Source organism: Tachypleus tridentatus, chromosome 3 (genome assembly GCF_004210375.1).
Source record: "Tachypleus tridentatus isolate NWPU-2018 chromosome 3, ASM421037v1, whole genome shotgun sequence".
Classification (NCBI taxonomy): Eukaryota; Metazoa; Arthropoda; class Merostomata; order Xiphosura; family Limulidae; genus Tachypleus; species Tachypleus tridentatus.
This window is the reverse complement of record NC_134827.1, coordinates 68,126,028-68,140,205: the sequence shown is the minus strand read 5'-3', so window position 1 is coordinate 68,140,205 and position 14,178 is coordinate 68,126,028. Positions and strand designations below refer to the sequence as shown.

General features: G+C 31.9%; 1 protein-coding gene across 1 annotated transcript in view; it reads right to left on the bottom strand.

Moving 5' to 3' along the window:
* Window positions 1-4,352: 4,352 nt before the first annotated feature.
* LOC143247050 (serine/threonine-protein kinase RIO2-like) overlaps window positions 4,353-14,178 on the bottom strand; it is a 33,185-nt gene continuing 23,359 nt past the window's right edge. Inside the window, exons 7-9 of the mRNA XM_076494394.1 lie at window positions 9,279-9,371; window positions 8,783-8,855; window positions 4,353-5,769 (exon numbers count right to left, since the gene is read on the bottom strand). Coding sequence (XP_076350509.1) covers window positions 5,299-5,769; window positions 8,783-8,855; window positions 9,279-9,371 — 637 coding nt within the window. The 3' untranslated portion in view covers window positions 4,353-5,298. The remainder of the gene's footprint in view (window positions 5,770-8,782; window positions 8,856-9,278; window positions 9,372-14,178) is intronic.

Genomic DNA, 14,178 nt, shown 5'->3' with positions numbered 1-14,178 from the left:
TCATCATGAGTATGACAATGCGAGCTAAATTAAACATCTGTAGGCATTTTCACAGGTATTGGGATTTTATGCACAATCATTTTAAATCAGTGATCTACCAACAATTGCAGATGTTATTTCACATTATCAGCATGTTAGACTAAAACTGAAGCCATGAGCATCAGATGTTGAGCCAAAGTTCCCTCAAAAAGGTACTTATGATGTATAAGACCTTAGAAAAATGCTTCAATTCCAGTAACTTATTATAATAGCTTAAAAAGAAAGTACGGATATGTCACAACAGATACCAGGCTTAATTAATTTTATTAAAGAGCTAAGCTCTGGCTTTGATTCTAAGAGATCAAATTTATTCAAGGAAATAATGAAATTGTTTGATATAGCTGCTTGCCAATGCAATTTAACATCTTTCAAATCTTCCTGAAAGACAAATTTTGAACAATCACTGACCATCAGAAGAGTGAAAGTAGTACTAACCAAAAAACTGCAAAACAACTTTGAATATGAAGTAAATCAGAAGAGGATACTAAATTAAATAAGCATAAGTATAGTAGAATAATTTCAGAGCTCTTCATTATCTGAATCACAAACAGATCTCGAGTCCCACGATTCTGGATAAGAAATTATTTCAAACTTATCTGCTGGTAGAGTAATTGAGCCTACATCTACATCTAGTCAAATCAAATAAGAACAAGTATGCCTATGCTGGGTAGGGCTTGTGATTGGTATGGTGTTTCATTTTTCTGTTGTGGTGCAAGATTTTGGCATCATTTACAAAGAAGACACTTCCTACTTAATAGACAGACACAAGTTGAGATAAGAAAGAAAATGCAAAGGAAAGAAGTGCTAAACTATTGCAGTGTAAGATAAAAATAACACAATAATAAGGATGAAATGGAATGAAGTATTGTCTCAAACTAACATAGAAAAGAACATGTTACTCTTATTCAAAAACCACATTCAATGTACCTTGGCCACTGTCTGGATACTATAATGACATCTTTGATTCAGTGGTCTCACTTCTAGAAGAAAGTGGCATTTATACAGACACATCATCTCCACTGGCTGTGATGGTACAGTAACAAATACCATAAAGGTGGTGTATGTAGACTCCTAGAACACCATTTTGGAAGGCATTTACAACAGATGGTATGTATGCTGCACAAGAACTAACTTCCTACTCAAACATCTCAGTGGCTGTACATATGGACCAAATGTATTTACGGGAGAAAATGACAAAGCAGTATGTTGTATAATTTCTTAATATCTGTTGACTTACCAGCAGTATTTGTAGGACATTGCAAAACTGTTCCAAATGGGAACTGCTCATCAGATTTGGAAAGATGCCAACCAGGTGCTGTGAGCCATTTGTGATGACTAACAACTACAAAAAGAGTTATGCACTTGTACACCACAAGTGAAAATCCTTTAGGATCCCTTCTTATACTGCCTGTGTTTGTGTGAAAGGTATGCACTGATCCAGTTTTTAAGAAAAATGTCTGCTGTGGCCATCCAAAACGTTGATTGTTGTGCTCGTGGATAGCCATGAACATCTAAGAAAGCTAACCATTTGAAGAATAATGGCTGCCAGAGTTGCAAGGACATTTTAATATTTTAGAATTTTGGTGCATCTGACTACTTTGATTTGATCCTTGACTGGCAAAATGATGGAAGGCTGGAACTTCCTTTAACTCAACATATGAAGAGCTCATGCAGCTAGTAAATCAAACAGTACACTGAAATTAGAGTTTCATCAGTTTCCTTGTAAACCCAAGCCATGTTACTGAAGTTTCAGCTGCAGTGTGGATTTTCAAATACCAAAATGGATTCATTTGTACATGTTTAAAATACAGATTATGCCTCATTTCAATACCAAGTCATATTACATATGTGAATAAATTAATTAAAGATTCATAAATGCAAGGTGGTTTGTTTGTTTTTTTGAATTTCGCACAAAGCTACTCAAGGGCTATCTGTCCCTAATTTAGCAGTGTAAGACTAGAGGGAAGGCAGCTAGTCATCACCACCCACCGCCAACTCTTGGGCTACTCTTTTACCAACGAATAGTGGAATTAACTGTCTCATTATAATGCCCCCCATGGCTGAAAGGGCGAGCATGTTTGGTGTGACGGGGATGGAACCCGCAACCCTCAGATTATGAGTTGCACGTCTTAACACGCTTGGCCATGCCGGGCCATATGCAAGGTGGAACCTAATGTGAACCCTGTTGTAGGTTCTGGGTATTTTAAGCAATGGTTAAATTTAACATAAAGTAGCACACAAATGTCAAATAATTCCATAAAATAAACTGTAGTTTTATTGAATATCATCCAAATTTTCAATGCATTTGCAGAACCAGAAAACCAATGCTTAAGATAAAATATTTTAACACTGAATTACTGTCATCATTACACAATTTTTGCAACCCTGGAAACTCAAGTAGTGAAACTTTTAATTTTCACCTTACTCTATTGTATAGACAGTATCCCTAATGCACTTATACTTCTTACTGTTATTGTTATTCCTAAAATACATATTGTGAATAACTGAGAAATAATTGCTAATTCCTCAGCATCTGTTACAGTAATATATGATTCAAACTTTTAAATTCATAGATTTTTGTTGTTTACTGAATTTATCAGCTCTTCAAGTTGGAAACAATTATGTATAGTTTGTTGGATTTGATGTGATTTGTCTTTATTTTACAAATGTATGCCATTGTAGTGTAGTTTGGATACCTCTTATAGATGTAGACAATAATGTTTGAAATAACTGATGCAGCAAATGATATTTTACATACCACTCACACTGTCTCACCACTTAATATTTGACTGGATTACCTTTTGCTAAAAGAAAGATACTGAAACACTTCTACAATTGTAGCTTATAAAGGAGCATGATCTACAATCTGATTCTCAGATACTGTCAATTACAAACTGATTCTCAGATACCAAGTTAGGATAGTCTACAAGCTGATTCTCAGATACTTACAACTAAGATGGCATAATGAAACAAATGTGTTCAATCAAATTGAGACTTGTTTTGTTGGTTAAATAAAAATAATTTATCATGATCTTATGAACCAATTCATATTTGGAATAGCTTCTAACTTAGTTTCTGAAAATATTTTATAGCATGACTTCAACCAGCTTGCACTGTTTGAACAATATACACAGTGTGATCAAGTGATTCTGTTTTAAACCAAAAAGCGAAATTCAACTTTTCACAAGATAATTAAGTTTGTACTTTATTTATTTATTGGGTGTCACATGACAGTTTTCATAATACAACTGAATTTTAAGCATTGTTGAAAAAACTGGAAGAAATTTAACATTCATTGTATTTCATAAGCCTGCCCATTAGTTCTTATCCATGGAGATTAATTGTGACAGTATGTGTAGAGGCAGGTGTATTCCTTTTTAAATGGCATTGTTTATAAAATACTGATAATACTTGGCAATGTGATGTTAGTAAGATCTTGTTAAAGCTATAGTTTTGTCTTAGTCTTCCAGACTTACCATTGTTTGGTTACATCTTTGAAGTTAGAAAATATTAAGAATCACCTTGCATCTGTTTTGCAGTTGTAAACATATACAGTTTCCCACAATGCACAATTACATACAAATATATTAGAATACCATTACTGTTCCTGTAGTTTTTATTTGTTGTGCTTATGAAATAAGTGTAGTTTAAAATGTTAGAAAACTAACATAATCTTGGTAAATAATTTTTTCTTTTTATCCATGACTTGGATACATGTGGAAATCCTGTCCAATAAATTCAGAAAGAAAAAAAATCACTGTAAATAAAAATAGTTCTGTGAAAAATCAAGTGATGACACTAACAAATCAAGCAGAGATAGTTTCAAGATGTGCAGAAATGTGACCTTTGAGGAAAAATAGCAGAACAGCTTTTGTAAAAGTTGGCTTTGATGCACAAAATGCCTTGGATGGACATTTCAGTGGTCTGCTTCTAACTGATGTGTATATCTTTGTTAAAGAGTCGATAAACAGTTTCAGAAGGAGTACCTTGTGCAAATAGTTGATCATGTACTGCGAAGGGTTGTAACATCCTGAAAATGTGGATCGTTGGAAGTCCTCCATTATCAACACATTTCCAATAGAAGATCAGGAGACCTTCAGTAAAGCCCAGACTTTAACCCTACAAAACAGATCTGAGACTTGCCAGACTTTATGTTCAACAAAAATACCAACTACAATAAAACAAAAAAATCAATAGACAGAGCTTCGAGAAAATACTGAATGACCTTACACAACAACTTTTGAGAAAATATAGACACAATGTCACAAAAATCCAGGTTATTACTGAATGATAAAAAATAATCATACTACATATAATAAACGTAGAAGCTTTATTTATGTAATAATTTCTCGTAAATATAATTTTTTTTTTATACATGTATATACCATATCAATGACAATTTTTTGTACAGATTATGAAGAATAGTTGAGGTGCTATAATAAATGTACACACCACTATATGTCTGATGGGTCCTAATAATGTACCTAGTCAGTGCAGTGTAAGATTAACTAAGGAATATTAACACTAAAGACAAAGCTAACTTGGAACTTTTTCAGAACAAGTACCACCATTAAAATGCACTTTAGGACACTGTTTTCTATTAATTTTTATCTGACAATCATAGGAAAACAAAATTTGTTTCACACTATATTTAGTCACTTTGTTTTCTAGCATCAAAATAATATCCTACTCTGATTTCTTTTAATTCATTTTTCAATAGGTCTTCTAACTTGTATACACACACACACACACACACACACACATATATATATATATATATACACCATGAAACACCTCCAGTGTAAAAAAAGTTCAATAGAATTAGTATGATTATAATGAATAATTAAACAACACTAATACAAAATCATATATATATGTGTGTGTTATGTGATACAAAATTATATATATATATTATGTAATATTTAATATTTTCTTAAAGAAGATTATGTAATACCATACTGTGCTGTGTAACTTCACAGATGACTAGTGTGTAATTAGTTTCCAATCAAATATTTACTCAGAACAAAACAAATATTTTGATTATGATGTCATTCATAAAGGTAAAATGAATAATTTTACAAAATATTTACTTACATTTTTCACAGCTCCCAAAAATTTTATTCCTCAGCCCTTAAGAGATTATAATAGTTACACACTTATGAATTACACAGGTTTTTTAACAAGACAAAATAATACAGGTTGTTTTCAATCACACCAGAAACCTGAAAGAGTTTGCTTAATATTATCTCTATTTTCCCTTCAGCTCCTAGTCACGGAATTTGCTTCTCCTTTTACTTTCATCCTGTGTCCTTGAGATATTTCCCATTTCCTAAAATGTTTCTTCACCCGATTTCGAATTTCTTCTGGTGCAATTGTTGCTGTACTTCTGACACTGTCAGCATATCCTTCTACTTGGCTGTTGGTTTCTTGTAGACTTATTCCTTTTTCCACTTCATTTACTTCCAAATTGTCAGTGTTCAATTTTTGGTTATCTTCTAAAATTTTACTTTTTATTTCTACCTTCAAAGTCTCAAAGTTGTCACCATCAATTAATACTGGTGGATTGTCGTCCAGTTTAGCGTAGTGAGCCTCTTCTAAGAATCTCTGCATCATAGAACTATGTTTTGGGGGGTTTTCAATGTTTATTTGTGCAAGTGTATTACTACAATAACTTGCTTCATTCTCTTCTATATCATTTCCATCCTCATCTTCATTCATTAATTGAACAGCCTATTTATAACAATAGTTTATGTATACAAGTTTCAACCAGAAGTATGTAAAAACAAGAAATACACAGCAATTTATTTTTTCTTGCTTAACGATTGTTATGGCAGACCTAAGTTTGAAATATAATGCTATAGGTAAAAAACAAAAATTTATTACAGCACAAAAAAAATAGTTCTTTACAAGTTCCATCACAAACTAAATAATTTTGTTTAAAATAACAGAGAGCTACATTTGATTAATGCTTTCTTGTGTTTTTCACTGGGTCAAATGATACTAGTACAAGTTTCAAAAACTACCTGATATTTCCCTTAAAATCACCTATCAAATAAAACTAAAACATTCTGATTTAGATCAGGTTATGGTGTATTTTTTATTAAATTTGTTTTGGATAAAGTGATAAAACCCAAACAGCTAATATTTAGATTTTTGCCCTATATTAGTAATATTTTTTAAAGAAATTAAATGTTTTACCTGTATAGATTCAAGTAGTTTGAAAAATGTGAATTTTTGAAGTCACTGATTTAAGAAAGTAATGTTTTAATTAACTACACATTTTGTTTCACAGCTTCTAAGCTTAACATAGAGCTTTTTTTTTCCTTTTCCTGAAGTTTCTAAACATACATTTACTACATCTTTTGGGATTAATCATTCTAAAACAATCCATCAAAATCATAGTTTTGGTTGTTATATACTAGGTAATTGTATCTTTAATGATTCACAAGCTTGTTTATTTTCCTAAAGTAAACCTCTTGTAGTTACTTTCTGCTTTAAGAAACACACCTCATAATTTGACTCTTAATATATCTTATGGCAGACTACGTATGAGATCAAAGACTGGCAAGTTCGTTTTTAAAACAGAATTTCTAAAAGGATTATAGAAGTAATTTTTATAAGCAAGATAAATAAATACTGTAGGTTTCTATTGGGTTTTATGTTATCAACTCTTTAAACAAAATAAAGTAGCACATACAATCAGTTCACTTGTGACTGAACTTTACAAAGCTTGCATGAAAACTGGTTTTCAGTTAAATGAATATGAACATGTTGCTTGCTTGCCCAGCATACACTTATGTAACAACGCAACTTATTTCATTCTAAACATCAAATTTATAAAAGATATTTAAAAAAAATCAAAGTGAGGTTAAAAAATGTCAAGTAGTTATCCTGCTTTTAGTTTCAAGTGTGTTTGTCAAATAGTTTTAATTCTGAGTTACTCATTTTAAAGCAGTTGCAGAAATGACCTAGACAGTCACAGGGCTGGGAAGTGTTAAGCAATTTGTGAGCCTTCTTTGAGAGATTGTTTAGACAGAGTATTCACAATGAAACTTTGTAGAATGGATGGCAAGTGTGCCCAGTTGATGTGGCATGCTTGCGACAAGAATAAAAGAACATAAAGATAGTACAAGACTCATGAAAAGACAAAATTCAGAATAAATTGAGAGAAAACTAGAATAATTGACACAGACAAATTCTGGAAGACAAGAAATATCAAAGAATCATTTTATATTAACATTATTAAACCTTCACGGAACAGAGATTCCAGATTACAGGTGAGTAACCTGTAGCTGCCACTGGTTGAATCTACAGGAAATCTCTCTTCCAATCAGAAACAGTAATAATCCAATCAATCACAACACGCTCTCCACAATCCACCAGGACATTATAAAAGACCGTCAGCACCTTCACACACACAAAAGACTTTTGAAATGTCGTCCTCTACACTTGTGCCTCCACAACAGGCAGTCCATCCATTCTACAAAGTTTCATCAGTTTGTGAGCCTTTGTGAGAAAGTAAAATAGTGAAAACAATGACGGAAAGAGAAAACTAAATTAATCTAACTGGTGCACTTGAGTTCGACATGCTGTGTCACTATAATCCATCACATACTATTTGTGCTATTTTATAATACCAAAAATAAAATTAATTACTTTTTACAAATGTTAAGTTCTCAACCACAATAAATTTTACAACCAAAAGAATTCAGAGTTTCTAAGTTTTTGGCTGCAACTTTTATTTTACCAAAGTTTTCAAGTGCCGATATACTTGAGATGTTTTTTTCATTAATGCACTTCTCTTAGATCTAAAAGCTTGATCCGATAGGTGCATTTGGTTTACTAATTTTGAATTTATGAAGAAAGATTAAACAAACAATTTATAAAATGCTGATTATTTTGTTTCATTCCAAAATATCCATTAACTTTCTGTATGATGCCTTAATATCTCCTACATAGTGTTTTTTAATAACACTATGTAACAAAATTTTTACTTGTTCTTGTTCCTGGGCAGAAAGTTTTATTTCCCAATTGCTTATGCCTAATGTAAATGGAAAAAACTTATTTTTCCCTTCAAACTTTGTTTTGTGACCTGGAAGCGTATAACGAAAACATGATGGGAGACTATGTTCGGGGGCTGATACGTGAAAGTGATTTACATTACAGTAACAAATCTTGAAAAACTACTCACTTCTAAACATTTTTGTTCATTTATGTATAACTTTAGTATAAATACATGTAAATCTTGATTCATATGTTGTTTTATTCAGCCTTTATGTAAATGAAAATGTGCAAATTTCCCCGTTTTTACACAGAAAACAGGTTAATTTCTCAATTTCGTTATTTAGGTCACAAAAGCAAAGTTTGAAGGGAATGATGGCCATTTTCTGTACTTTTGCAACATAAGCATTTAAGAAATAACACGTAACAAAATTTGTGTTACACAGTGTAATGAGCCAACTGAATAAAACCATACCTTCATTCTTCATTCTAATCTTCCACAATTTAAAAATTGAATTAATTTTCTCTGTTCATATGTCCCCAAAACTGTTTGTTTTCTAGTCATCAACTAGCTCAAAAAAGTACAAATTGTAGGTTTTTGCTGGTAGTCCACTAGTCCCAAAAATTAACAGTGTGCATTTATTATTAGTTGTCCATTAGTTCCCAAAAGTTAGTGTTTAATTTTAGCAATCAACTAGCTCACAAAAATCATGTTTTTCAATACTATGAGTAAATCTCAAACCTCTTCTAAATCCTCTTGGATTTCCTTGGAAAAACCACTTGCTGCTGTACTGAAGTCTAGAGAGTCTTCCCGTCTAAATAAAGATTACAAAACTTTGACAGATTGTTCATCAACACAATATGACATTTTTCTAAAACAAGAGATTTATGATTTTCAACATAAACAACATGACTCGAGTTGAACTATGCACACTTCAAAATACGTAATTAGTGATTTGAACAAAATAAAATTTTTCTTATTTTAAAGATTATTTTCATTAAAAAAAGAATCATACATGAAAAATGAATTATCTAGCATACAAATAAAAAAAGGTTTGTTGCTTGTAAGTTGCATGTTTTCTGGGGCAACTAAGTAAAAAATAAAAAATGGCTACAGGAAAGTGCATGATACGTAAAGATATGTTATCTGTTCCAATAAATATATTAATGATGACTTTTGTACTATTTACATAGCAATATTTCCAAGATGTCAATGAACAAGACAAAAATATACTTACTTCACATCAGCAAAACATGGATAAAGCTCACTTTGAAAGTCAAACTGTTTCTTAAAAAACTCCCAAACACATGCCACATCTCGATCAAAATACCTGACAATAAAAATTTGCAAACTCAACAAAAGTAATAATCAAAATTAAAGTGGTATGTCTAAATAAATTTGATACACAGATCTTACTGTATTGATATCTTAAAATACTAAAATAAACATGTAAAACACAACACAAAAGTATCAGACTGTGTTAAATAAAAAAATAAAATCCATACAAATAAAAAAGGTTTGTTGCTTGTAAGTTGCATGGTTCTCAAACTGTTGTCTGTGGACCACAACAGTATATAACCAAATTACATATTATAATTTGTTTGTTTTTTACAAAAGAAGTAATAATGTTTGATTAACTGTAAATAACGTTTGATTGAAATTTCTTAAACTTGTTTACGACATTGCTGCTTTATACCCATAGAATCACCTCCTGCAGACAGAACTACTTGAATATAGGGGTCCATAACAAAGAAGTCTAGAACCACAGAACTAAGGGACAATAACAGTTTTCAATATGCTAGCTATATTGGTATTAAACTGTATCAGTGAGCTATGACCTGACATAAATATTTTGAAAGTTTACAAAAGTAAAAGAAATGCTGGGTTTTCTTAGATGCTTTCTCTAGACATTTCTATGAGTAGATGACACAAATCTCACAGTATGGTTAGAAGGATATGAAAGACCATGAAAACAATGTCACAACAAGCACCATTTTACAACATGTATGTAACAAAACCAGCAGGTCTCAGCTTCCTAAAATTAATCAAAAATTCTTTGAAAGAACTGAATGACAAGAATAAGCATGCAAATGGTTAAAACTAGGCTTGATAAGGTTCGTCTTTATGTTATTCATTCATTTAACATGCCAATTCTCAGTGATTTCAAGAAAAATGTTCACAAATGAGGCACACTGGCTGGTAAAAGACTAAATATAATCACAGTTTCAATGAGAAAAGATATGCATAGAGCAGTGGAGGCATATTGGTCTGAACAGAAATCAGTATTAGTAAACAAAGTGACCTGGTACTATGAATGAAATATAATACAGGGATGTAGTCTTACAACCATTAGTTATACACTATATGCAGGTGTAAATGTTCAGAACTTTTCTATAAAGGATGATAATACATTATCACTATGCTTAACTGGAAAGCTTCACCTGACACAAAAGAGTACAAAGTGAATGGACTGGCCTGGGTTAGTTGATGTGACCACCTTGTGCCTAAGTAAGCTGATGTGACCACCTTGCACCTGAGTTAGCTGATGTGAACACCTTGTGCCCGAGTTGGTTGATGTGACCACCTTGTGCCCGAGTTGGTTGATGTGACCACCTTGTGCCCGAGTTGGTTGATGTGACCACCTTGTGCCCGAGTTGGTTGATGTGACCACCTTGTGCCCGAGTTGGTTGATGTAACCACCTTGTGCCTGGGTTAGTTGATGTGACCACCATGTCACCACAAGTGTTGATCCCTTTCTATTCTACATCATTTAATGTGATATATGTATCTTCCTGAAAGCAAACTTTCAGGAAGTGTTACAAATTTTTATGCACAAAATGTCATCAGACTTTTTCAAATTAACTATTTTTTCCTATGTATATAGTCAGTGTTGCCTACTATGTTTGCAGTCTGAAAATTTTCAAATTTTATTTGCAAAACCTTTTCAAACCTCCCAAATAACTATCAAATACATTTTATACTAAAACTTTATATTTTCTCTACTGTAATTGACTCATTTGATTTAGCTAACCTTGGAACCACTTTAAAACAAAATGAAATAAATCTAAGTTACCATTTTTTTATAGAATGACTGCAGGTTACAACAGAATACTATAATTATTTAATATAAGCAGCTTCAGGCTCATAACATTTGTTTCTACTTTAATTTCAATGCCATCTGAATCACGATTAACAACCCTGCCATACAGATATATACATCTCTCTACTAATAACATGTGCAATGGGCATTCCATTACGACAATCGTCCATCTTTGTGATTTTTTTTTCAACTCTTAATTCATATAAAAAAAAACCAAAATATCTAGCTTACATCATTCAAAAGCAATCCAATCAATCAGCAGTAACATTTGTTGACCCACAATTAACTTTACGATAACTTCTTAGGACTATGCACATCAAGACGGAGTACTGTGACATGTGAATTTAACAACCTAGAGAACACTCTGGGTGTTATTAAAAGCAGTGATCTCCAATTTCAAACAAATTTTTTTTTCCACACAGAAAGTAGAGAAATTTTATTTGATACATAAATAGATATTTACAACTTACAATTAGGCAGCAAAATTGGTCTAAACATAAGAAGCACGTATAAAGATATTCAATAAAAACTGTTGGATTTTGACCAGAATTTCTGTGCATACCTATGCAAAAAGGAATGTGAGCTATTAGTATAAAAATTTTTACTACTGCTACATCTAAAAGTAGAAGCAGGCCAGTTTTATTTTTTCACCTTTTGAACTGAAGGTGGCTGAAATAATAATCAGTGATGTTGAGAAAACCCACTTGTAGAGAAATATATATGCAAAAACGGCTCGTTTGAGTTGAGAAAATATTTTACATTTCTTCTATTTTCTCAATATTTTCTCAACCCAAACGAGCCGTTTTTGCATATATGAAGGTGGCTGAGTTAGAGCAGCTAAACTATAGTATCAGAGCACATACAGATATACAAACATTGGTTAGGCCAAGTAAACTAGATTAGCAGTTTCAAGCTCAAGATTTTGAAAAAAAAACTGTATAGGTGGATGGTTATTATTCATTGTCAACTTTTAAGCACAAATTTCCTAAGTTTTATGAAACTCTCTTAATTAAACAATTGTGATTTCATTACCTTAAGTTGCACACGCAGTCCTTTATTTCTACAGTGGTTTTGATTAGATTCATAAATAATGAAACTTTCAAATAGTGAAATGGAATAGTCCATTGCTATCAAATAGGTTAGTTATTTTGTAAATATTTGTATATATATCTGTGTACCACTTTCAAGTTATAGTGACAGTGTTATGCACAATTCAAAAAATTAACAAAGCCACACTACTGGAAAGTGATGGAACATTCCAAATAGCCAATCTCTCTGTTGTTATGCACTCTTTTGGCAAACTCACCAGACAATGAGCTAATACACAGTCTGGTACTAATGGGAAACCACATAGCATAGCATCCCAAAGGCTTAATGTGAAACAAAAAGTTACTCTTATACCATACTTTAGAGTAAATTTAATATCACACATGAAATAAAAATAATTTAAGTGGTCTGAAAATATGAAATGGTTTAACTTGTTTTTTTAAATGAAACATAAGTTCACAACAAGATAAACTGAGAATGTTTAGTACCAATTCATGTAACATCTATTTAATTCAGAAATTTTTCTGATAACTTTGACTATGGAGCATATTTTACAAAGAGCTATATAGGACTGATTCCTAAACACCATGTATTGTGGGCCAAGCTGGCTTTCTAGAAAAAAAAAGATAAGTTTGAGCCCTACTTTGTATACCTTAACCTCATATTTGATAGGTAACTGAGATAAATAAATTTTACAAAATCAAGCTTGAACAACAAGGCAGTAGAAAAGAGCAATCCAGAGAGTCAAACTTTGGTAAATTCCTTTGTAAGCCAATCAAAATTAAGATCACTCATGAAATGAACTAATGGCACCCTAATCTATATATAAAAGCCAGCATGTGCCACATCACACTTGATTTCTCAAAACTTGGAGAGTTATAAATGCCAAAATGTATTTATTTATGTAGAATAATTTGATTACTGTCTGCTCATTATGACTTTAGTGGTAGGATTGTAATGGGACAGTGAGGGGTAATGGTACCTCTTACAAGTACAGTGAGTATTAGTATATGCCTAAAATAGTGTGGAATCACCTAGCCTACAGTCAAAAGCACAAAATGTAGCCAAGTAAAAATATTAATTGAATTTTGAACAACTAAATTTTTTCTAAATTATTTTCCATTACAATACAAATGCTTTTACTAAAAAAAAACTAACATTTTCACTCAATGGAGACTCTAAATTAAGAATGTCTATACATCACACTTATAACTTTCAGTACACATAATAAGAATGATATTACGTTATACTTTTGTTGTTAAGCAACATGACATAAAAGGCATTGTTGGAACATAGTGTTACCAAAATCCACTGGCTTTTCTATATATGTTAGAAGCTGTTAATCTAATTATTATATGAATATGCCACAAATTCATTTCATGAATGATCTCAATTGGCTTGCAAATGAATTACCTTGACTGCACTTCTCTGAGTCTTGGTTTGTCTAGCTTGATTTTTCAAAATTCATGTCTCGGTTACTTATCAAATGTAAGGTTAAGGTATACTATGAGGTGGGGAAGGTGGTACTTGTTCCATCATTTTTGATGGGCTATACACTAGTTCATGAAATAAGTATTAGTTCCAACAATGGCTTTTATGTCATGTCGCTTAGCAACAGAAGAATAAACCCATAAACAACAAGAACTGTATACACACACATTTAATACATGTACTGTTGTGGATAAAATGTTTTGGGCAATGTCCTTCTTCATATTTCAAAAACTGAAGAGAAGATTCTTAACTGAAAACATTTTGAACCAAAGATATTGTGACAATACAAATTCCTTTGTTTCAAACGTTCGTAAGCATTGTGACATATGTTTAAATGTTACACTGCCATGAGACCTTTGATTTAGAATGTTTTCATTTATGTATTTACTGTTTGGTTACTGAAACCTGAAGAAGGGCATTGCCAAGATGTAGTATCCCCAACAGTATATGCATACATACACACATACATATCCGTAGTAAAGTCAATGTTATCTTTTGT